Source organism: Macrobrachium nipponense, chromosome 7 (genome assembly GCF_015104395.2).
Source record: "Macrobrachium nipponense isolate FS-2020 chromosome 7, ASM1510439v2, whole genome shotgun sequence".
Classification (NCBI taxonomy): domain Eukaryota; kingdom Metazoa; phylum Arthropoda; class Malacostraca; order Decapoda; family Palaemonidae; genus Macrobrachium; species Macrobrachium nipponense.
This window is the reverse complement of record NC_061109.1, coordinates 59,916,503-59,944,002: the sequence shown is the minus strand read 5'-3', so window position 1 is coordinate 59,944,002 and position 27,500 is coordinate 59,916,503. Positions and strand designations below refer to the sequence as shown.

The following is a 27,500-nucleotide window of genomic DNA, read 5'->3' as shown; positions in this document are numbered from 1 at the left end:
AATCTCTTCGTACTTTACTAATTTATTTAAATTTTTTCTATTTATTTTTTAAATTGTTAACTCATTTTTATTCTTGTACTGACAGGCCTTTTATTTCTGGATTTACTTTTACCTTCTGTTTCTCCTTTCAAATGAACACCATTGGCTCTAGTTAGATTGTTAGTTGAAGTCTAAAAATAGATACATAAAAACCAGTGATTGGCTCTAGTGTTTTGTTTGTTTGTTTGTATGGTGTTTTTACGTTGCATTGAACCAGTGGTTATTCAGCAACGGGACCAACGGCTTTACGTGACTTCCGAACCACGTCGAGAGTGAACTTCTATCACCAGAAATACACATCTCTCACTCCTCAATGGAATGGCCGGGAATCGAACCCGCGACCACCGAGGTGGGACGCTAATATCATATCACCCACGCCGCTGAGGCGCTTGTGGGATTGTTAGTTGAAGTGTAAAAACAGATACATAAAAACCAGTGACGATTTTAGCTAACTACACAAAGGTGGCTCTTCTAAAAGCTATTTTTATAATCTCTTAATAATAAAAAAAACTAACATTCTATTCAGCCATGGCTATCAGGATGCTAATCTCATTATCACGCCCTTGGATGAATGTCATTACTGGCAGTAGAAAAACCTCCTTTCTCCTCATAATTTCCATGATGAATATGATGATAGTCATAGTGATAATGATGATGACGTTGATAATGAAGATAGTGAAAATGACGATAATTATGACGGTGGAATTGCTTCTAATTTTCACGCAAAAAACTCTAAAGCGCTGTCGTGCTATTTTCGCGTTTATTATTAGAATGACTTCAGATTCATTTTCATTTTATGAGTATCTATAAAAATTACGTATTAAATTATTCTTTTTTTATACAAAACTATTTTGATAAGTTTTGTTATTATATGTGTTCTGGCTACTGTTTTTAGTAATCTTATTCATTGATTTAACAAACACTATAAATAATAATAATACTCACACTAATAATAATAATAATAATAATAATAATATAATAATAATAATAATAATAATATAATAATAGTGTACTTAGGAAGCAGACCCTCTCTCAAGCATACTTTATTAAAAGTAATGGCTACTTCGGTAGTTTACACTTGTAGAGGTTCTTTTATATTTTTCGAATAGCGGCTTTTTCCATGCTACTTAAAAACAGGCTAGTAAAGCGCCTATAGAGGTCATTATCAAATACAGGGTCAAGATCAGTGTATACATTTGAATTCTACCGATAAACTATGGTATCATAGATTTTCTGTAAAATTGAAGTATATAACAATATTGACCCTTTATTTGATAATGACCTGCATAGGCGCTCTACTAGCCTGTTTAAGCAGCACGGAAAAAGCCGCTATACGAAAAATAGAAAAGAATCTCTACAAGTGTAACGCTGCTGAAGTAGCCATTCTTTTAATAATAATAATTACTTATAATTATTTTATTGTTATTATTATTATTATTATTATTATTATTATTATTATTATTATTATTATTATTATTATTATTATTATTATTATTATTATTATTATTATTACCGAGAACAAAACTGCAGTCTAAACCCCAGTGTGCCATTAGTGAAAATTACAAGAAACTCCTCAAATATCTTATCTAGACAAAGAAAACAGTTTCTCAAAAGCTCAGGAGTTTTCTGCAATTTGCTGCAAAACGAAACAAACCTCAACAAGTTTTGGGTCCTATTATCCAACAAATTGTTTCAAATGTGATCATTACTATTTTACTATATAATGTGTGTGTTTGTGTGTGTATATATGTTTTATATATAGTGTGTGTGTGTGAATATATATTGATTGATTGATTGATTCATAGATTTTAGACTAACATTCCAAGCACTAGGGCAACTAAGGCCATTCAGCACTGAATCGTATATTGACGATGAAAAGGTTTGTAAGGTGTAACAGGAGGATATATATATATATATATATATATATATATATATATATATATATATATATATATATATATATATATATATAGATATATATATATATATATATAATATGTATATATATACATACATACATACATATATACATATATACATATATATTATATATAATAATATAATAATATATAATATATAATAATAATAATAAAATAATAATATAATAATAATAATAAAAAGAGCCCATGAAAACGCAAAAATATAGAGTCTCTGTAATATAGTCTACTTTCTATATTTTGGCGTTTTATGTGCTCCTTTTATTAGATGGAATTCTGTTGTCACAAAACATTTCTACCTGTCATATATATATATATATATTATATATATATATACATATATATTATATATGTATATATATATATATATATACTATATATATATATGTGTGTGTGTGTGTGTGTGTGAGTGTGTGCATGTATGTATATGTGTAGGTGTTGATACATCCCTCTAATACCATAAAGCACCCTCTCCCACTTATACAAGACGTTTTGCTTTAATGTTCCAAGTGTAGCCCTCTCAAGATCCCTTTCTTAATCTTCCAACAAATATCCTTCGAAGAAGAATCCTATCTTTTTCACTTTCAAATCTTCCTTCCCGTTGTCTCAAAAGCGCCTTCTGCATTTGCATGATAATCAGAATGTGACGAAGTCGTCCATTCCTTTGAAGAGATTACGGAAACCTTCTCTCTCTCTCTCTCTCTCTCTCTCTGTCTCTCTCTCTCTCTGACTCTCTGTCTCTCTGTCTCTGTCTCCCTCTCTCTCTCTGTAACGATATTCTCACTCTGTTTCCTTTGGAAAAATAATTTTAGAAGACCATGATTTAAATGTATTTTCTCTCCTCTCTCTCTCTCTGAAACGATATTCTCACTGTTTCTATCGGAAGAATAATTTTAGAAGACCATGATTTAAATGTATTCTCTCTCTCTCTCTCTCTCTCGCTCTCTCTCTCTCTCTCTCTCTCTCTCTCTCTCTCAGAAACGATATTATCGCTGTTCCTCTAGGAAAAATAATTTTAGGAGACCATCATATAATTATATTATCTCTCTCTCTCTCTGAAACGATATTCTCACTCTGTTTCTATTGGAAAAATAATTTTGTGAGATCATGATTTAATTGTATTCTCTCTCCCCCAAATTGCAATGCTGTGAAGGAGGCTTGATGGTATAAGGAAGTAGAGGAGATCTCTCTCTCTCTCTCTCTCTCTATCTATCTGTGTGTGTGTGTGTGTGTGTGTGAAGGCTTATCGTTACGGAATTTCATGATTTCCACGTCCCTTGATCTGTAATATTATTTCGCGATGTTATTTGGCTCGTGCGAATCTTTCTTTTCACGTGAGATGCGCTTTTGGCGTCTCCGTGCCAATTTTTGTCATGTTTCTCATTTCAACAGTTAAATCACGGTCTCCTAAAATGATTTTTCCAAGCGAAATAGAGTGAGAATATCGTTTCTGAGAGAGAGAGAGAGAGAGAGAGAGAGAGAGAGAGAGAGAGAGAGAGAGAGAACACTGTAGCTCTGAATGGACGAATTGGCTGACAGGTTTGTGGCATAAAATTCCTTTTATCTGACGACAGGGAGCCATTGAATTTCCATTTATATATTAAATACGTTCTGTGAGTATTTGTGGGTCTGTGTCTACGAGAGAGAGAGAGAGAGAGAGAGAGAGAGAGAGAGAGAGAGAGAGAGAGAGTTGCATTCCCTTCCTTTAAATAATACGGATCCGGCAAACATCTCATTATATTCGATAATTACTTGCACACGAAGGAATATTTTGAATTAATTAATGCAATGGCGAGCGAACACAATTTCTCAGACGATTGCATTTTAATCAGGCAACGTTCGAACGCTGCCAAGTTCAATCGAAAGGAAAATGTCCTCCGAACGCTCTTATTCCTTTGGGAGAAAGAATAAAATCTAAAATTTAGGCCAAAGGCTGGGACCTATGAAGTCATTCGTCGCTAGAAAGGAAATTGAGGTGTAACTGGAGGATAAACCTCTCAGTTGCACTATGAATCCAAAGTTAGGGGAGGGTGGGAAGTAAGATGGAAGAAAGAAATATGAACGGAGGTGTAGTAAAAATGATGATGGAGGGATGCTGCAGAGATACGTAAGGCAATACCTACAGTTCACCACGTGAGGTGCACTGACGACTAACCCACTACGGGGCCTTTGAGTTTTAGGAACACAGACTGAAAAATATGGCTGTGATTTTATGAGCGTATAATGTATTCTAAGACATAAATGGAATATCTCATTATCTCCATCTTCGTCATCATCATCATTGTTACTGTGATCGTACATAGTGATATCATGAAAAAATAATGTATTGTAAGAGAGAAATGGATCGCTCATCTTCATTACTGTGTTCGTTGATAGTGATTTTATGAAAGTATAATGTATTCTAGGTTGATACATGGATTACTGATTATTTCTACCTTCATCACAATCATTATTATCATTACAGCCATCGATGATGGTGATTTTATGAAAGTATAATGTATTCTAGGAGAGACACGGATTAATGATTATTTCTACCTTTATCACAATCAATTTTTTCTACCTTCATCACAATCATTATTATCATTACAACCATCGATGATAGTGATTTTATGAAAGTATAATGTATTCTAAGAGAGAAATGAATTACTCACTATCTTTATCTTCACCATCACCAGTAGCGTCAACGTGATGATTTGAAAGATCGCTATTAACACTGTCACTTTCCCACCACCACCTCCCTCATTCTCTAACGGAGAGAATTAGGTCAAACACCTTTTTTTTTTCTTTTTTTTTTTTATCTTCCCGGTTACCTGTTCTCCTTTAAACTCACATCGAGATTCTAGTCACTCAGCTACCAGAAAGTTGGGCCAATTATTTTGTCCTAACTTCTACCCGTTGGTTTTAGTGTAAATTAATGGGCATTATGCCAGCAAGGGACCTTGTATTATTATTATTTTATTAAAAATAATGGCAGAATTCACAGAATTGATTTTGTACAATATTCTTTCAATTCTCCTTATGATTTGTCTTTCTGGCACGCTGGTATTATAAAGCAGCTGTCCAATATTCATCGTGCTGTAGGTCGTCAACGGAATTTCGGGCTGGTGTTATCAAAGGCAAACTGGTTATCAGGGACAGGCTGGGGTCGTCAACAGGTATACAGGTGCGTTTCGTAGGTCGGGAACAGGCCGTATTCGTCAGGGGTCTATCCGGTATTCCTTGTTTTTTCTTCGTTTCTGGTTTTTAAAGGCGTCTACATGTTTCGGCCACCTCGTTTGGCCATCTTCGGGACGGGATCGCTGAGTGCAATGGTCTGTGTCAGATGTATTCATGCTATTTATTACATTCGGGTGGTTTGAAGAAATGGGTACCTCACTTTTCATTGGACAATACCTGTGACGTCACGAGCGATGTCATCAGGGGGCCCGTTGCTGGTTGGCTGTCCTCTTCGTGGGCGGAGCCTCATCCTTATTGGTGATGGTGGAGGGCCCCCTCGGAGGGCGTGCTACAAGGTCGTCCTGAGGTACCCATTTCTTCAAACCACCCGAATGCAATAAATAGCGTGAATACATCTGACACAGACCATTGCACTCAGCGATCCCGTCCCGAAGATGGCCAAACGAGGTGGCCGAAACATGTAGACGCCTTTGCCAGAATGACAAATCATAAGGAGAATTGAAAGAATATTGTACAAAATCAATTCTGTGAATTCTGCCATTATTTTTAATAAAAACTTGTTTGAAAGAAGGTCTGTTTCCAGCATACACAGATTATTTATTATTATTATATTATTTTTATTATTATTATTATTATTATTGTTATTATTATTATTATTATTATTATTATTATTATTATCCAGAAGATGAGCCCTATTGATAATGAACAGGCCCACCACTTTGAGGGGTCATTGGCTTGAAATTCAAGCTTGCAAAGAATATAGTGTTCATCACAAAAAAGTACCAGAAGGTAATAGGAAAATACAGAAAAAAGGGACATCACTTATTAAACAAGAACACATTAATTAACAAATTAATAAATAAACAGATAAGATGCGTGCAAATGATCAAAATACAAGGAGAATTGTATTGGCGTAGGAATGCAAAGCATCTCCGCTTGAACTTCTGAAGCCCCAGTTACCGCACATACTTTGCAATCTCAAGAACTGGAGAAGATGGCGAAAGTTTCAGTCAACACCTCTGAACAATTTCTATTCATAGATTCTTTGAAATTCGTTATCCTTCTACAGTCTTTGCTTCGTGACTTTTAGTCTTTATCTATATCAAGAATAAGACTGCCGACAATTAAGAATATAGTATTAGCACATTTCTTCTCACAATGTCTTATTATTACTAAAAACACATTGAGTCCGGATTTAAAAAGGTCGAATTTATCTCTTCGAGAGAGTTATCATTGTTTCTTAAAAGGTTAACGAAACAAAAGCAAGTTTTTTTTTCAGTTGGGGTATTTGTGTTTTTTGTAAGCAAAAGTGTGAATGATGATACAGTTATTTTCGTATAGTTGTTTACAGTGATTTCAGAGAGAGAGAGAGAGAGAGAGAGAGAGAGAGAGAGAGAGAGAGAGAGAATACAACTAAATATCCTTCATGGGTGAACTTTTAGATGAGCGAGAGTCGGAATATCTTGTCTAAATCCCATTCTCTTGAAGCGATGTTGTTCTAAGAGAGAGAGAGAGAGAGAGAGAGAGAGAGAGAGAGAGAGAGAGAGAGAGAGAGACCATTCCTTGGCAGGATTCCAAAATAGTTTTTTACATTAAGATAATGAGAACGAACTTCTTACTCTGTTCCTTAAACATGGCAGGGCTCACGAAAGGCAAAATCTGATGAAATGAACTACAGTGAAGTGAATTTTATTATTATAATTATTATTATTATTATTATTATTATTAATTTTATTATTATTAGTTATTATTTATTATTATTATTATATAGTAAGTATTAGTAGTAGTAGCAGTAGTAGCCAGCAGCAGTATGATGTAGTGTGTATAGTATTAGTAGTATAGTGCTATAATAGTACAAAACAAGATGATTATTATTATTATTATTATTATTATTATTATTATTATTATTATTAATTATTATTCATTCACTCGACGGACATCAAAAAATTATCCTTGTAACTTCTACGAAAAACAAGGACAAATAAAAACAAATGATAGCTAGTAATTAAAATAGTTTTTTACATTAAGACAATGAGAACGAAATTCTTACTGTTCCTTAAACATGGCAGGCTAGAAAGGCAAAATTGATGAAATGAACTACAGTGAAGTGAATTTTATTATTATAATTATTACTATTATTATTATTATTATTATTATTATTATTATTATTATAGTTATTATTATTATTATTATTATTATTATTTATATAGTAGTAGTATAGTATAGTAGTAGTAGCAGCAGCAGCAGCAGCAGCAGCAGTAGTAGTAGTAGTAGTAGTAGTAGTAGTAGTAGTAGTAGTAGTAATAGTACAAAACAAGATGAAAATAATTTATTATTATTATTATTATTATTATTATTATTATATTATTATTATTATTATTATTATTATTATTATTACTATTCATTCACTCTGACGGACATAAAAAATTATCCTTGTAACTTTCTACAGAAAACAAGGACAAATAAAAACAAATGAATTATAGCTAGTAATTAACTATAGATAGCACTGAATATACATAATTAATAATAACATATGATATGCTATACTAATTGGTATGTGAACCTTTAGACATGATTATATATTTAACCCATATCCTGTCCACCCTGCTAATGTATGAGTTTGCTGAGAGAGAGAGAGAGAGAGAGAGAGAGAGAGATTTGGTTAAAAGCTGCGTCTGTGGTTTTTCCGCAGTATTATCAACTTTGCCACTAGTCTGGTTTTTTACTCTTGTTAATCTACTTTGTCTTCATTGGTCTTTTTTTTAAACACTTATTTATATTCCGTTATTCGTTTGCATACTATAACTTCATTACAATAGGCTACAATAAATTCATAGAAAAACTATACGTGATGTAAAATGAAAATGAATTTGATTAAATTTTATACAAAATTGTCATAAATTGTTTTTCATTATTGCCTAATCCCTGAACGTCTGGTTGGTCGGTACGAGTCCATACGTCCACAGTAGGCCTCTTATCACCTCACCACGGTTACTGAAGGCTGGTATAAAGTTAGTTTCATCTAAATCCACCAACTACCTGGTTTTTTCGTAAATGATTCAATTACCGTTATATGAAGATGTATATTAGAATTGATATTGGACAAAATCACTATATATATATATTGCCTCAACCGTCAAGCCACTGCCTCTCACATTTACTTAGTGGAAATCTGCTTCAATGACTCTTTTTCCTCTCGATTTCTAGGCTCTGGAATTCTCTTTCTACTTCCTATCCTCTATCCTTCATAAATTAATCTATCTTTCAGGAATGAATCTATCACTTTTCCAAATAAGTTAAAGTATTTTTTTTTATTTCCATTTAACCCGATTAATAATAATATAAGCCAGACACGAAACAAATTCCAGGTCCAAAAAAAAACATAAATAAATAAATGAAGCGATAAACATATTTGTATAGTCTAAAGAAAAAATAAGAAGAATAATATAAAATATAATAAAATGAACAAAAGCAATAAAAAATAACGTTTTTTATTAACTCTGCACAAAACAAAAAATAAAATCGATAAGAAACAGAGACAGTTTATCAAGTCTTTTAAAATGTTAAAAGCGGCAGGAGAAAAAAACATTATTTTATCGAGTCTTTCGGAATGTTTCTTCTTTTCTTCGATTCCAAATCCAAAGAAGGAAACTCCCCCAAAATAAATCACAACGAGATCACTTTACCTTCCTTAACCGACCACTAGATGTCGATCATTCCCAAAAAAGGTGTTTTTATTCCCTAACACGGAAGATTTCACAGCGCTTGAAAAAGAAAAGAAAGACAGAAAGAAATAATTCGTGGAAACGGGGTTGGGGGAAATTTCGTGCCCAAATTGCTGAGATTTCGGGAGGACCCGGATGCGTCGAAAGAGACATTCTGGCCTCCGATTGTATTGATCTTGAAGAATCTGAACGCGGAACCGATGGTTTTATATATATACATATATATATATATATATATATATATATATTATTATATAATATATATATATAAAAGGAGAGAGAGAGAGAGAAAACTTAATATATATATGCATATGTATATATATATATATATATATATATATATACATATAATAAATATGTATTAAAATCAGGGATTTGTACACAGAATGATGCAATATCGGTCGATGTCCAGATAAAATAGAGAGAGAGAGAGGAGAGAGAGAGAGAGAGAGAGAGAGAGAGAGAGAGAGGTGGTTAAATACAAAAGATTCTGGTCATTTCGTTTTTAGGTGTCCGTTAATAGTTTCTTCCTCAAGAAAAGATTATGAAGTGAAAGAAAAACATCGACAGTTGAACGAATGAAATTTTTTTTTTATTTACCTATAAAATCAACGAAGAAAAAACCTAAATGTGGTGTGCATGGAACTTAGAACAAATGAAAAAATAAACTAAGAAGAGAAAGTGTAGGACGTCGGAGGTAATTAGTTGGCTTACGTGGCACACTGTAACCAGAGCTAAAAAGTCATTTCCAGCTCCCCCTACACTCAGCTAAATTGCTCTCTGCCTTTTACTTCCACTCTTGCCTTGCTGTCCAACTTCTTTAACATTATCTTACGCTTTTAGGCGAGTATTACGAATGTCTTAGAATTTAATCAGCAGTTTCGTTAAACAAAGTAATAATAATAATAATAATATAATAATAATAATAATAATAATAATAATAATAATAATAATAATAATAATATACAGCCAACTAGAGGGGAAGACAACCGCACCCAGAAATTCCCGAAGCCGAACCAAGTAAGAGACTCTGTGAAAACATATGGAGCAATCCGGTATCACCACAACAAACATGCAACATGGCTCCAGGAAGTCAAGGAAGAAGAAACAGGGAGAATAAAACAAAGATTCACAGACATCACGACAGACACAGTCAGACACCAACTAAAGAAAATGCCCCAAACTGGAAAGCCCCAGGTCCCGATGAAGTCCATGATAGTGGCTCAAAAACTTCAAGGCCCTACACCACGAATAGCAGAACAACTCCAGCATTGTATCTCAAATCACCAAGCACCCAAATGGATGACCACAGGAAGAGCATCCTTAGATACAAAAAGACAAGAGTAAGGGAATATAGCCAGTAACTACAGGCCTATCACCCTGCCTACCAATAATGTGGAAGTTACTAACAGGTATCATCATGAAAGGCTATCAACTACCTAGAGGAGACAACACCATCCCTCACCAACAGAAAGGCTGCAGAAGGAAGTGTAGGGGCACAAAAGACCAGCTCCTGATAGACAAAATGGTAATGAAAGAACAGTAGGAGAAGGAAACCAACCTAAGCATGGCATGGATAGACTATAAGAAAGCTTCGACATGATACCACACACATGGCTAATAGAATGCCTGAAAATATATGGGGCAGAGGAAAAATACCATCAGCTTCCTCAAAAATACAATGCGCAACTGGAATACAATACTTACAAGCTCTGGAATAAGACTAGCAGAGGTTAATATCAGGAGAGGGATCTTCCAGGCGACTCACTGTCCCCACTACTCTTCGTAGTAGCCATGATTCCCATGACAAAAGTACTACAGAAGATGGATGCCGGGCGTACCAGCTCAAGAAAAGAGGCAACAGAATCAACCATCTGATGTTCATGGACGACATCAAGCTGTATGGTAAGAGCATCAAGGAAATAGATACCCTAATCCAGACTGTAAGGATTGTATCTGGGGACATCAGGATGGAGTTTGAAGAATAGAAAAATGCGCCTTAGTCAACATACAAAAAGGCAAAGTGACGAGAACTGAATGGATAAAGCTACCAGATGGGAGCAACATCAAACACATAGATGAGACAGGATACAAATACCTGGGAATAATGGAAGGAGGAGATATCACAGCAAGCGATGGAAGGACACGATCAGGAAAGATATATGCAGAGACTCAAGGCGATACTCAAGTCAAAACTCAACGGCCGGAAATATGATATAAGCCATAAACACATGGGCAGTGCCAGTAATCAAGATCAGCGCAGGAATAGTGGAGGGTGGACGAAGGCAGAACTCCGCAGCATAGATCAGAAAACCAGGAAACATATGACAATACACAAAGCACTACACCCCAAGAGCAAACACGGACAGACTATACATAACACGAAAGGAAGGAGGGAGAGGACTACTAAGTATAGAGGACTGCGTCAACATCGAAAACAGAGCACTGGGGCAATATCTGAAAACCAGTGAAGACGAGTGGCTCAAGAGTGCATGGGAAGAAGGACTAATAAAAGCAGACGAAGACCCCAGAAATATATCAGAGACAGGAGGAAGACAGAAAGAACAGAGGACTGGCACAACAAACCAATGCACGGACAATACATGAGACAGACTAAAGAACTAGCCAGCGATGACAATTGGCAATGGCTACAGAGGGGAGAGCTAAAGAAGGAAACTGAAGGAATGATAACAGCAGCACAAGATCAGGCCCTAAGAACCAGATATGTTCAAAGTACGATAGACGGAAATAACATCTCTCCATATGTAGGAAGTGCAATACGAAAAGTGAAACCATAAACCACATAGCAAGTAAATGCCCGGCACTTGCACAGAACCAGTACAAAAAGAGGCATGATTCAGTAGCAAAAGCCCTCCACTGGAGCCTGTGCAAGAAACATCAGCTACCTTGCAGTAATAAGTGGTACGAGCACCAACCTGAAGGAGTGATAGAAAACGATCAGGCAAAGATCCTCTGGGACTATGGTATCAGAACGGATAGGGTGATACGTGCAAACAGACCAGACGTGACGTTGATTGACAAGGTCAAGAAGAAAGTATCACTCATTGATGTCGCAATACCATGGGACACCAGAGTTGAAGAGAAACAGAGGGAAAAATTGGATAAGTATCAAGATCTGAAAATAGAAATAGAAGGATATGGGATATGCCAGTGGAAATCGTACCCATAATCATAGGAGCACTAGGCACGATCCCAAGATCCCTGAAAATGGAATCTAGAAAAACTAGAGGCTGAAGTAGCTCCAGGACTCATGCAGAAGAGTGTGATCCTAGAAACGGCACACATAGTAAGAAGATGATGGACTCCTAAGGAGGCAGGATGCAACCCGGAACCCCACACTATAAATACCACCCAGTCGAATTGGTGGCTCGGACCTAGAGGAGAATTCTGATTTCAGAATTCAGCTCTAGGTCCGACACAATAATAATATAATAATAATAATAATAATATTAATAATAATATATATATATATATATATATATATATGTGTGTGTGTGTATGTGTTGTGTATGTGTGTGTGTGTATATATATATATATTATATATATATATATGATATATATATTGTCTGTCACAGTCCTCCAATTCGACTGGGTGGTATTTATAGTGTGGGGTTCCGGGTTGCATCCTGCCTCCTTAGGAGTCCATCACTTTTCTTTCTATGCGCGCTGTTTCCAGGAGCACGCTATTCTGCATGAGTCCTGGAACTATTCAGCCTCTAGTTTTGCTTCCTGGAGCTACTTCAGCCTCTAGTTTTGCTAGATTCCTTTTCAGGATCTTGGGATCGTGCCTAGTGTTCATATGATTATGGGTACAATTTCCACTGGCATAACCCATATCCTTATTACTATTTTCAGATCTTGATACATATCCATTTTTTCCCTTTCTTTCTCTTCAAATCTGGTGTCCCATGGCATTGCGACATCAATGAGTGATACTCTCTACTTGATTTTCTCAATCAACGCCTGGTCTTTTGGCACCTATCACCCTATCTGTTCTGATACCATATTCCCAGAGGATCTTTGCCTGATCGTTTTCTATTACTCCTTCAGGTTGGTGCTCCTACCACTTATTACTGCAAGGTAGCTGGTGTTTCTTGCACAGGCTCCAGTGGAGGGCTTTTGCCACTGAATCATGCCTCCTTTGTACTGGTTCTGTGCAAGTGCCAGACATTCGCTTGCTATGTGGTTTATGGTCTCATTTTTCACATTGCGCTTCCTGCATATGGGTGAGATATTTTTTTTAACATATCTGGTTCTTAGGGCCTGATCTTGTGCCCCTATAATCATTCCTTCTGTTTCCTTCTTGAGATCTCCTCTGTAGCCATTGCTATGTTTCATCGCAAGCCAGTTCTTTAGTCTGTCTCATGTATTGCCCGTGGATTGGTTTGTTGTGCCATTCCTCTGTTCTGTTTGGTGTTTTATATCCTCTCTTCCTTTATTCCCAGGTATTTGTATCCCGTCTCATCTATGTGTTTGATGTTGTTCCCATCTGGTAGCTTTATCCCGTCAGTCCATGTTACTTTGCCCTTTTGTAAGTTGACCAAATTACATTTTTCTATTCCATACTCCATCCTTTTGTCCCCCGATACAATCATGACAGTCTGCATTAAGGTGTCTATTTCCTTGCTGCTCCTACCATACAGCTTGATGTCGTCTATGAACATCAGATGGTTAATTCTATTGCCTCTTTTCTTGAGTTCGCACCCTGCATTCATCTTCTGCAGTACTTATGCCATGGGGATCATTGCTACTACGAAGAGTAGTGGGGACAGAGAGTCACCCTGGAAGAACCCTCTCGTGTTAATACACTGCTAGTCTTATTTCAGAGCTTGTAAGTATTGTTTTCCAGATGCGCATTGTACTTTTTAGGAAGCTGATGGTGTTTTTCTCTGCACCATATATTTTCAGGCATTCTATTAGCTATGTGTGTGGTATCATGTCGAAGGCTTTCTTACAGTCAATCCATGCCAAGCTTGAGTTGGTTTTCCTACTCTTACTGTTATAATTATTATATTATTATTATTATCCTATTACTGTTGCTTTGTCTGTAAAATCTCCATCCTGTATTTATATGTGGCTCAGAGACTAAAAAGTATTATTATTATTATTATTATTATTATTATTATTATTATTATTATTATTATTATTATTATTATTATTATTAATATTGTTATCATTATTATTATTATTATTATTATTGTTGAAAAGGATGGCAGAATTAAGCGAGTTGATTTTATATATTGTTTTTTCTATTTTCCTTACAATTCCGCTTCTCAGGCTCAGCGATGTTCTGAGTAACTGGCCATATTCTATTGGGAATTTCCAAAAATTGTAAATGCTGAAGGAATCTTTTATTATAACAGGATATCAGTCCAGGTCAAGCAGGGGTCGTCGTCAGTGCGGTATTATTCCGTAAGCGTAGTTCAGTTCGGGCCAGGGTCGTCTTTGGATTAAGGGCACCAACACCAGCCCTTAATCCAAAGACGACCCTGGCCCGAACTGAACTACGCTTACGGAATAATACGGCACTGACGACGACCCCTGCATTGACCTGGACCTGATATCCTGTTCTATAAAAGATTCCTTCAGCATTTACAATTTTTGAAAATTCCCAATATGAATATTGGCCAGTTACTCAGAAACATCGCTGAGCCTGAGAAGCGATTGTAAGGAAAATAGAAAAAACAATATATAAAATCAACTCGCTTAATTCTGCCATCCTTTTTAACAGTATTTGCCTAAAAGAGGGTCTTTACAATACCATATTATTATTATTATTATTATTATTATTATTATTATTATTATTATTATTATTAATGTTGTTGTTGTTGTTGTTGTTGTTAGTATGTATCACTTAATACACAGGCTACCAGAAACTTTATAAAGAATAAATTGCATTTCATACCAATATCTTGAACAACACGAAAGAGAATCTCACGAAATACTTGTTAATATCACGCCATTCACGCCACCTAATTATCGTTCCAAAGAAAAACTATTTCTAAATGTGACTTCTTTTAAAAATATATGGCTTAATAAAAAAAATGAACTTACTTAAAAAAAATGCTTTCATTTAAAACAAATATAGCTCCATTAAAAAAATAAATATGGCTTCATATAAAAAATATGGCTTCATTAAAAAAAAATTTGGTCCCGCTTGAAAAAATATAGGTTAATTCAAAAAATATATGGCTCAATTTAAAAATAATAGGTTCATCATAAAATTACTTTATAAAAAAAAATATATGGCTTATTTAAAAAAAAGTATGACTTCGTTTAAGAAAAAGAAATATTGCCTCATTTAAAAAAAATATTGTATCGTTTAAAAAAAAATATGGTTTCATTTAAAAAATATATGCTTCATTTCCATTCAGAATTTCCGCCGGTCTGATAAAAGAAAATGATGACATTGTAAAGAAGCACGAGGCCATTATGAAAAGGGGGAAGCTGTCTCAAAGAAAACTAATATGATACTGAGATAAGGCGAAGTTCTATTCTTCAGGCATATTCTTGACAGAATATAGGGATGAATGTGTTCCGACGTGTGATTAACGTTCTTTAAGAATAGAGCTTTTCAGGAGGCAGGATATTGAATTTATCTTGAAATTCTTGAAAGAATGTTGAGAGAGAGAGAGAGAGAGAGAGAGAGAGAGAGAGAGAGAAGTTAAGTATATCTTAGTTTTACCAGACCACTGAGCTGATTAAAATCTCTCCTAGGGCTGGCCCGAAGGATTAGATATTTTTACGTGGCTAGGAACCAATTGGTCGCCTAGCAACGGGACCTACAGCTTATTGGCTTATTGTGGGATCCGAACCACATTATATCGAGAGATGAATTTCTATCACCAGAAATAAATTCCTCTGATTCCGCGTTAGTCGAGCCGAGAATCGAACTTAGGACCAACGGATTGGTAGGCGCGCGCGAAAACCTCTTGTCCAACGAGGAACTGAGAGAGAGAGAGAGAGAGAGTGAAGGAGGGTGTGGTTACCTGACATAATGTTTCCTTTGCTTTTTGGGTTTGAATGTTGAACTAAAATAGATAAACAAATAAATAACTACAAAAATAAATATATTATGTAAATATAAGAAGGTTATGAGTGCATTGTGGATTTACATTGCTCATAAAAGAATGATAAATGTCATGGAGAATTGACTAACGTAATATTTCTAACTTACAACGTCAAAATATATTGCAGCAACAAATGTCATTATGCAAACTGTAATATGGTTTAAAATATATCCCAACTATGTCCTGTTGTTAACAAAAACTGTACATATATTACTTTCCTTGAATAAAACTTCTTGATATAAAATTACAATGGTGCTTATTAAGCCTTTAAAAAAACTTACGACAAATAATCATGATATTATCGATCCTAATTCCTAATTTCACAATAATTGAAACTAAGTTCTCGCTAAAATTAATTTCTGCAAAATCTTGTTACTTGTGCTTTTCCCAGTAAGGAGAGGGATACATTGTACCGTTTGACGTCAATAGCTTCCGAGCACGAATACGTGGGTGGTCTTAGTTCATTCATAAGGTGGACTGCTCTTACATTATTGAATAAAATACCTTAACTGCCATTATCTTGACAAGAGATAGTCATCAGGAGTAGATGTCAATTATTAAATAAAAATATAATTTATTCTGACCATGACATTTGTGGTTTTAGATAAGTTCAGTTCAATATTCTATGTTATAGTGACATTTTTTAATCGAAAACTTGAAATAATTCATTGTTAATCGCTAGCTACATGATTCATATGCATTAAACACACACACACCCAAACACACATAAACATACGTATATATATATATATATATATATATATATAGATATATATATATATGTGTGTGGTGTGTGTGTGTGTGTGTGTGTGTGTATATATATATATATATACATATATATATATATACTATATATATATATATATATATATCTATATATATACTATATATGTATATATATATGCATATATATATATATATATATAATATGTATATATATCATATATATATATATATATATATATATATTATAATGTATATATATATATATACTTATATATATATATATATATATATATATAATATATATATGAGTGAGGAATTTTCATTCATTGTGGACTGAAATTCCGAGAACTCTATTTTACTGAATGAAAAATGCAGTTTTCATTAGCAAATAAATATGTAAGGTTGCAATTCACATAATTTGCGTAAGTATTAGTAATACAAATATCAATATTAATTAATATAATAACTTTAATGCATTTATTAATTTCATGACAAAACAGTTTATCATAATAGGTAATAGTCTTCACTTTTTGTCATTTCGATTATTCAGTCAATAAATGTAAGAGACTGACAGTATCTTAGATTAATCTATATGTAATTATTTCTACTGAACACCATATTCTTTGGAAGCTTGATTTTAATAATAATAATAATAATAATAATAATAATAATAATAATAATAATAATAATAATAATAATAATAATAATAATAATAATAATAATAATGTTACAAATAACAACTGTTAAGAGAAGAAAAACCTCCGTCAAGAAATTTAATAAATGCATGGCCTTAAATAATAAGATTTTGACTCAATAGTAAGTTTTCCAACTTAATAATGTGCAGGTTGATTCGGGCAATGGGCAATGAACAGGGCAGAATCCCAGAATGGAATAACATTGAAAAATAGCCCTGAACAACTGAAATTATTTAAAACTTTTATTTTTCTTTTTTTCCAAGCAGCTGGAACTCATAGTGACCAGGGAGGTAGGAATCTTTTTCATACGTTTTCGTCTTGTTTCTTGTGCTTAATTGTTTTTTTAGGCCCCTCCCAACAATAAGGCCTCTTATTCTTTACAAATATACTCTCTCTCTCTCAATTTTTGTTGTTCCCTTACGATATTTTCTAAATAGACATAAAAATGCACCAAACAAGAAAGAGTGAATTAATTTTTCTTTCTTTACTTTTTTAATTAATTCGCACCTAGACACAATAGACCTTATATTTATAGCCTAGTATAGAGTCTTCAAATTATTTCTTGGTGCTTAGAAAAACCGTAAACATTTTAAGGGCTTAGAACGTGGCCTCAAGGGAAAGATGAAACAGAATGAAAAATGTAAAATGAAAATTTTCCAGACCTCTGCTGCTTCCTCTAAAGACTCGAGGAAGCTGAATCTTTTGATCTCCTTTTTTTGAATTGATGCTGTAAAATGTAAACTGAATAACTGATTTAAAAAGATGCCGGAGAATACAGTCAGTCTGATGCAAACCCTTAGAAAATAGGAAATGAGTTCATGATGCAAATTGAAGATATAGAATACATTTCTCAGTAAATGAGAATAGATAAAAAATATTTGTTTTGGATCAATATTACCATTCATTAATACCTCACCTTAATAATAATAATAATAATAATATAATAATAATATAATAATAATAATATAATAATAATCATAATAATAATAATAATAATAATATCAATATTTTATTAAAAATAATGGCAGAATTCACGAATTGATTTTGTTTTTTTACAATATTCTTTCAATTCTCCTTATGATTTTCCTTTCTGGCACGCTGGTATTATAAAGCAGCTGTCCAATGTTCATCGTGCTGTAGGTCGTCAACGGAAATTTCGGGCGGGCTGGTGTTATCAAAAGCAAAACTGGTTATCAGGGACAGGCTGGGGTCGTCAACAGGTATACAGGTGGGTTTCGTAGGTGGGGAACAGGCCGTAGTCGTCAGGGGTCTATCCGGTATTTCTTGTTATTTCTTCTTTTCTGGTTTTTCAGGCGTCTACATGTTTTCGCCACCTCGTTTGGCCATCTTCGGGACGGGATCGCTGAGTGCAATGGTCTGTGTCAGATGTATTCACGCTATTTATTGCATTCGGTTGGCTTGAAGAAACAGGTACCTCACTTTTCATTGGGCAACACCTGTGACGTCACGAGCGATGTCATCAGGGGGCCCGTTGCTGGTTGGCTGTCCTCTTCGTGGGCGGAGCCTCATCCTTATTGGTGATGGTGGAAGGTCCCCTCGAAGGGCGTGCTACCAGGTCGTCCTCAGGGCGAGAGCTTGAGCTGCGATCACCCTCAGGTTTACTAGGGACGTCCTCAGGATGAGAGCTAATGCTTCTATCATCCTCAGGATCCCTCTGGTGCGATGGCGTGTGGGGCGGTGTCTGCTGCTCTCCTGACGGCGGTGGGGAGGAGGAAGGTCTCCTGTGTGATGTTCAAACTGGGCTTCTTCCCTCCGATGTGCAGCGCTTCTAAGATTCGCAAACGACGTAGATCGGGTGCCTGGTCGATAACCTCGAAGTTACCGACGATGTCGCTACGTCGGATTCTTTTATTATGGGCAGTCCTAGCATGATTAATACCGCTCCTTCCTGCGCGTGACAGGAGATCCTCTTGGAGAGGCGCATTGACGTCATCCCGATGTAAGTTTCCGAGGCATCCTCGGATTGGGCACGTATCTGTAAATGACGTTCGTCCTCTTCAAGGAATTCTGCCATTATTTTTAATAAACTTGTTTGAAAGAGGTCTGTTTCCAGCGTACATAATAATAATAATAATAATAGTAATAATAATAATAATAATAATAATAATAATAATAATAATAATAATAAATTATGTATTTATACTCCTATCATGATGAAAGCCAGATATCAGCCTGTATGGAAATACAGATGACCATGAGGCTTGCAACTTCATACTTTGCGCAATTAAATTCGAATCTAAGCAGTGTTCTCTTCGCAGAGTCACCTCTTCGAGGAAGAAAGATATTTAAATGAGGAAGAAAGATATTTAAATAACATAAAGTAAAATAAATTACGGAACATAAAATGTAAAAGTTATTATCCTATCCTATCGTCACGTTAAAATAACATAGTTTGCAGACTAACAGAGTAAACAAGAAATATAAAGACATGAAAAATGAAAAAAAAGTACTAATACTATCCTATCCAATCCACCCCTCTTACCTTTCTAGCAAGGTAAGTTTGTAAAGACTCCTTTAAGGCTCACATCAGCTTCAGAGGAGACTCACCTCACCAACTCAGGATTAAAAGAACTGTACAGCGGACTCTCACGCATACCTCTGCAACACACATAAAAAAGAAAATCACGCAACACAAGACTCAATCACGCAACACAAACCACGAACCAGTTGTGTTTTCTCGACGCCTCAGCAACTGAGAAACGACAGAGCTTTTCTTTCTTGTCGTGGAACAAACACAAAAGTCGAGGAATCGTATTTGTAACTCGGGCTGAATGCTCGCGCTGTCGTGTCAACGAGCAAGGTAATGCCAAATAAGTATTGCCGTAAGATGGGCATGTTTGTGACTTGTGTGTTGTTTGCTGGAGAATGGAATTTCCTGGCAGAGTATCTCTCTCTCTCTCTCTCTCTCTCTCTCTCTCTCTCTCTCTCTCTCTCTCTCTTTCTAAATAAACAAATAAATAAATAAATAAATAAATAGATAAATAAGTAAATAAATAAATAAATAAATAAAATAATTAATTAATTAATTAATTAATTAATTAATTAATAAAAGGAGCCCATAAAAACACCAAAATATAGAGAGAGAACTACTATATTTCAGAGACTGCTGTCTCCCTCTTCAGGTAGATGAATGAGAAAAGTTACAGAAAAGGTGGCATTTATACCAAAAGGTCCATCCACAGTTAAGCCAATTTAGGTCACTCCCCGCTGATAATCTTCCTTTAATCTTCTTAAGCATCGGTTGAATGAAAACCTTGTCGATTATACTGAGTCCCATGCTCCCTTAGAGATATTTATTACCTGCCTCTCTTTAATCAAGGCCGATTCCATCATTTGACTCTTGTACCGGCAGTTGCTGCTATAAATTATACATGACAAATTCCAGTTTATTCTTTGGTTATGTTCATTTATATGGTTGAAAATAGCTGAGTTCTGTTGTCCATAACTAACTGACCGTTTGTGCTGTATTAATCTCTGGGGAAGTGATTTTCCTGTAAATCTGATGTAAGATTGGTCACAGTTCAGGCATGGGATTTTGTAAATGCCTGTCTCCTTGGGGGATGTCTTTTGTTGGACGTTAATCAGGGATTTGGCTAAGGGTTAGATTTTCCGAGGGTCAGGGTCACCGTCTTAATCCTGTTCAGGTGTGGGATTTTTATTTTATTGTTGAGTGTCTCTGGTCTTGTCTTGAGGGGGTCGGTAGAAAATTACGTTTGCTTTGTGAATTGCTTTCTCAATTTTATGGTCAGGATACCTTAAAGACGATAGCTGTTTACGAATTAGTTCAAATTCTCCCTCCAGGAAATCTGGAGAACAAATTCGTAAGGCTCTTAAGAATAGGTTGCTGGCTATGCCTATCTTGATAGGAATGCCATGATAGCTGGCACTAATGTGTTTAATTTTGAAAAGAATTCATTAAAATTGCCCCATTTATTATCCAAAATGTTAGAATATCATCTTCATATCTCACCCACAGCATGTTTTTGGATTTTATTGCATTTATTACTGTAGTTTCCAAGTATTCAATGTACAGATTGGCTAAAACAGGATTTAAGGACTACCCATACTAGACCCCAATTTTTGCTTGTAGAATGATTCCCCGAATGAAAATACGTTATTAGATACACATAACTCAACTAACTTTATTATTTTGTCTAGCGCCAATGGGAAATGATCTGAATATGGGAATAATTTTTCCCTCAAAAACTGAAGAATGACCTGTACTGGTACTTTTGTGAACAGGGAATCTACGTCTAGGATCATACGTTTTATGTTGTGAAGTGGTATATGTGCTTCTCTGAATTTGTGACAAAAATCTTCCGATTGTTTAATGTGACTGGGAGAAAAAGTGCCTAAAAAAGGGGAAAGGGACCATGGGACTCAGATATCATCGACAAGGTTTTCATTCAACCGATGCTCGAGAAGATTAAAGGAAGATTATCAGCGGAAGTGACCTAAATTGGCTTACCTGTGGATGGACCTCTTGGTATAAATACCACCTCTTCTGTAACTTTTCTCATTCATCTACCTGAAGAGGGAGACAGCAGTCTCTGAAATATAGTATTTCTCTCTATATATTTTGGTGTTTTTATGGGCTCCTTTTATTAGATGGAATTCTGTTATAACAGAACATTTTTACCTGTCATATTTATATATATATGTATATATATACAGGGTAGGCCAAAAGTAGCCTCACAGTTAAAACAGAATAAAAAATAATTTATTAAACGCATAAAATAAGTGGCATATTTAAGAATGAGTGACATGAAAAGGATAGAAATAAGTAGCATGTATTAATGGCACAGTATTATTTTCTATTGAAGATACTTTGAATGAGAACAGTTCATGAAGTAACTGTGAGGGTACTTTTGGCCCACCCTGTATGTATATATATATATATATATATATATATATATATATATATATATAGTATATATATATGTATATATATATATATATATATATATATATATATATATATATATATATATATATATATATATTATACTTTTCTGTAAAAAATTGTACATGCGAAAATATGTCGTTAGTTTGAAATTTCCTATAACTTACTAAGGGAATTGGAGCTCAGTATTTCCATTTTTTCCATAAGAAAGTTAACTATCTGTATAATACATATATGCTCTTATTCCATTAGAAAATAAAATCATGCGGAAAAAATTATGCGGAATTTAAACTAACCGAATATTTTGTTCGCGTAAAAGATATGAATAAAAATTGCTCATTTCCAAACTTTAAGATCATTTAAATATTAATAACTGTAAAGGAACACCAGTGTATTACTAGAGACTGAAACAGTTTCTTTTTGGGTCAAGAAAGCAAGGTTAAAAATATGCAAAAGGAGATTCAAGCCCCTCTCCACGGGTGAGTCGCCATTAAGAAAATTGTACCTGAGACAAAACTTAGACATTTTTCTCCCTTTCTGACCATCTGACGAGATGCAGGGCGTGAAAACTAACTTTCCACTGATCATTGTATGTGAAACAGCAATTTACAAAATAGAAATTTAAATAGCTTCCAATGAAGATGTATACTAATCTCAGTTTTCTTATTTTAAATTTCGTTTCCAATCCATTGGCTATGCTTTTTCATAATGGCGGGAACAATATAACAATTTAATGCTTCGTTTTGAAACTGATCGCTCTTTTATGCAATGTCATCTAGATTTAAATTACATTAATGTTGGAAATACTACATATATGAAAACTTGATAAAGTTTTTTTTTTTTATTTCTTTATTTCTTGCACGAATTTCTTGCTGTCTTTTTTCTCGATAACCTCTGGCAGGTTTATCACTTATATATTTGATTTTATTGTTCATCTTATTTGTTGTTATTTATTTGTTTTTTATTTGTCCTTTCTAATTCATAATTCACTTATCACCAGTCAATTTTCTTTTCTGTCCTACATTGCTCTGCCTTGTACGTCCCAAGAGCTAGGACACACTGCTTATCCAACTAGTACTGCATTAATAATAATAATAATAATAATAATAATAATAATAATAATAATAATAATAATAATAATAATAATAATAAGTGTGCAACTGCTCTCCTCTCCCAGAATAACATACACCTACGAGTTACTGGCAGACTGCAGTAACCCTAGAAAATCAGTTAACAGAGAGACAGAAAACTCTTTAATAATAATAATAATAATAATAATAATAATAATAATAATAATAATAATAATAATAATATTAGTAGCAACAACTGGTGTAAGTGGTACTTTGTTGTTGTATTAATAACCAATACTGGCTTAAACATGACACAATACTAAAAGATCTCACTGGCCTTACAATTAATAATGATAAAATCCAAGTGAACCTTGCTCGTCCTCCCGCAGGGTGACAGTAAAGGAGACATGATGACACAGCCACCCACCCCCTGCAAGTCGGGTTGTCATCCCAGGGTTGGGGTGGCATAGGTATGGGAACAGGAAGGTAGGGGAAAAACCTGTTTGTCTGGCCCGGGTGGGGGCGGTGTAGAGAGGGGATCGGGAAGGTAAGGAAACGTAAGCAGCGCCTGGTTCCTGCGCAAGCTAACAAGCTCCTAATAATAATAATCTCTGTCCAATCTAGGTGATTACTCCAGTTATTTTTGACGTTGTCCTCGATCGCTTATTGCAATAAGACTGAATACAAGTTCATAGGAATGTGCTTGCCGGAAACTGTCTTGACCTCACTTTCCTTAATTGAAAACGTAATTTCTGTAAAGCCAAAAAGCTATTATGCATAATTTTTTGGAATATTAAAAGAAGAATTAATAAAAGTTAGCAACTACTAGATTCATTCGTTACTGCCTGGATTCCTAAATCCTTTAATTTAAATACTGAAGGTGAGATAAAACTATTAAAAGTGGATAGAGATCAATATAATAATAATAATAATAATAATAATAATAATAATAATAATAATAATAATAATAATAATAAAAAGAGTGCATGGGAAGAAGGACTAATAAAAAAAGAGTGCATGGGAAGAAGGACTAATAAAAGTAGACGAAGACCCAGAAATATACAGAGACAGGAGAAAGACAGAAAGAACAGAGGACTGGCACAACAACCAATGCACGGACAATACATGAGACAGACTAAAGAACTAGCCAGCGATGACAATTGGCAATGGCTACAGAGGGGAGAGCTAAAGAAGGAAACTGAAGGAATGATAACAGCTTTGGCACAAGATCAGGCCCTAAGAACCGATATGTTCAAAGTACATAGACCGGAAATAACATCTCTCCCATATGTAGGAAGTGCAATACGAAAAATGAAACCATAAACCACATAGCAAGTTGAATGCCCGGCACTTGCACAGAACCAGTACAAAAAGAGGCATGATTCAGTGGCAAAAGCCCTCCACTGGAGCCTGTGCAAGAAACATCAGCTACCTTGCAGTAATAAGTGGTACGAGCACCAACCTGAAGGATGATAGAAAAACGATCAGGCAAAGATCCTCTGGGACTATGGTATCAGAACGGATAGGGTGATACGTGCAAACAGACCAGACGTGACGTTGATTGACAAAGTCAAGAAAAAAGAAGTATCACTCATTGATGTCGCAATACCATGGGTACAGACCAGAGTTGAAGAGAAAGAGAGGGAAAAAATGGATAAGTATCAAGATCTGAAAATAGAAATAAGAAGGATATGGGATATGCAGTGGAAATCGTACCCATAATCATAGGAGCACTAGGCACGATCCCAAGATCCCTGAAAAGGAATCTAGAAAAACTAGATGGCTGAAGTAGCTCCAGACTGATGCAGAGAGGTGTGATCCTAGAAACGGCACACATAGTAAGAAGAAAAGTGATGGACTCCTAAGGAGGCAGGATGCAACCCGGACACACACTATAAATACCACCCAGTCGAATTGGAGGACTGTGATAGAGCAAAAAAAAAAAAAAAAAAAAAAAAAAAAGAAAAAAAAAAAAAAAAAAAAATAAAAAAAAAAAAAAAAAAAAAAAAAAAAAAATAATAATAATAAGAATAATAATCAATAATAATAAGGATGCAGTCAGCTTTTTAAACTGAATAATAATAATAATACTAATAATAATAACTAATAATAATAATAATAATAATAATAATAATAATAATCAATAATAATAATAATAATATGATTTATTAAAAGTAATTGCTGCTGGCCTCAACTGCATTAATTTTTCATAGGTTCTTCTCTATTTTTCCGATTATGGTTTTCTCATTGTTGCTTAAACTGGGGAGCAACGCATTGAAGGTTGGCATGTCTCAAATAGGTTATGCCAACCTTCGGTGCGTTGCTCACCAGTTTAAGCAACAATGAGAAAATCAAAATTAGGAAAACAGAGAAGAACCTAAATAAAATTAATGCAGCTGAGGCAGCAATTACTTATAATAAAACATGTTTAAAAGAGGGTTTACTACCAGAATAATAATAATAATAATAATAATAATAATAATAATAATAATAATAATAATAATAATAATAATAATAATAATAATAATAATAACGTTCAATGTGAAAATACTAGAAATAATGAAATTATATACAAAAATTAGAAAAAGACAAATGTCCACTAAATTATGGCAAATGACAGAATTAAAAGTCAAGAAAAAGTTTTCTGACGATTAAGTGGAGATAAACTAAATTGATATAACCGTGTAATGAGGAATACAAACTGGGTACCATTTCAGTTATTAAACTGGGTTTACAGACACGGTCATTTGAATGACCTGACCTTCTGGTATGCCAAGTGCCCCATCTGTAAATTTTATCTCGGGACGAGAATGAAATATACAAATAAAATATTTCATCAAAATAATAATCTTTCGTTAGAAACTCATATCAGAAATCACTTTAACAGAGATAAGTCACTGCTGAAACCAATGGATATTTCAGTGAGCTTACTTATCTAACCGTCCCCACACAGGAGTCTAACTTGGGACCTCTTTCTCGGTAGGAGAGAGTTCCATCGATCACCACCACATATATATATATATATATATATATATATATATATATATATATATATATATATATATATAATATATATATATATACACACACACAAATATATATATATATATATATATATAATTTATTTATTCATAGACGCGTTGACAAGAAGTAGAGGAAGCTTCTCATTAGGATTTCAATCATTTTAATTTTTTGCATTCCAGAAACGAGGTTGAGGAAAATGATCGATTTAGTTAAGGATCAGTAAAATTGGAGCTGAATTGAAAAACTAGGATTACCTAAAGACTTTTCCTGGCCTTCCTTTAATTGTTTTCTTACTTCCGTAACTTTCTTTCTTCGAAAGATAAATGACTCTTCGACATGAACGTATGGTAGGGGAGAAGAGAGAGAGAGAGAGAGAGAGGAGAGGTTTATAATTTCAAATATTTAGCGACAAGTACTCCACCCTAATATCGGGAGTATACTTAGTATATATACATTTATATGTGTGTATGCATAGTATTATATTGCGTATATGTTTATATACATATTATGCACACACACACACACACACACACACATATGTATATATATATATATATATATATATATATATATATATACATATCATATATACACGTGTCTACATATATAATACTGCAACTCGTTCTTGTTTGTGCGTTTGAATGTACATCGGAAATCCCGGAGGCTTATGGGAAATACCTTTTTAGAAGGCTTTTGTTTTCAAGCTGAATTTTATTTGCTCATTAGCTACTTTATGCTTTCTAGCCATTCTTAACACCCTGATACCTCGGGGGAGGTTTAGATTTACGTAGGAATAATTAATGATTCTGAAAACTCATCAGAGATAGAGAGAGAGAGAGAGAGAGTGGTGATGGGGAATCTTTGATATTACATTTCTTATGATCTAACTAATTCACGCCAAGAGACATTTACAATAAAAGTGAAATGTCTCATATGTGTTACCATTTCATCAGAAATTTTAAACAGTATCAAATCCAACATAAGTTTAAAAACTATTTTAAGCTATAAAATCTCATTAACATATTTACAAAATACTTAAAGGTGCATTTTAGTAAAAATATCTTAACTTCATACCAAATGGCAACACCGCTT

The 27,500-nt window shown here is 34.3% G+C and overlaps 1 protein-coding gene across 5 annotated transcripts in view; it reads left to right on the top strand.

The window, feature by feature from the left end:
- Positions 1-27,500, top strand: part of LOC135217318 (uncharacterized) — a 121,167-nt gene that overhangs the window by 51,781 nt on the left and 41,886 nt on the right. For 2 of the 5 annotated variants that reach the window (XM_064253105.1, XM_064253109.1), the window contains exon 3: positions 17,657-17,680. The exons of the other annotated variants lie outside the window; for them this stretch is intronic. In XM_064253105.1, coding sequence (XP_064109175.1) covers positions 17,657-17,680 — 24 coding nt within the window. The remainder of the gene's footprint in view (positions 1-17,656; positions 17,681-27,500) is intronic. 5 annotated transcript variants of the gene reach the window in all.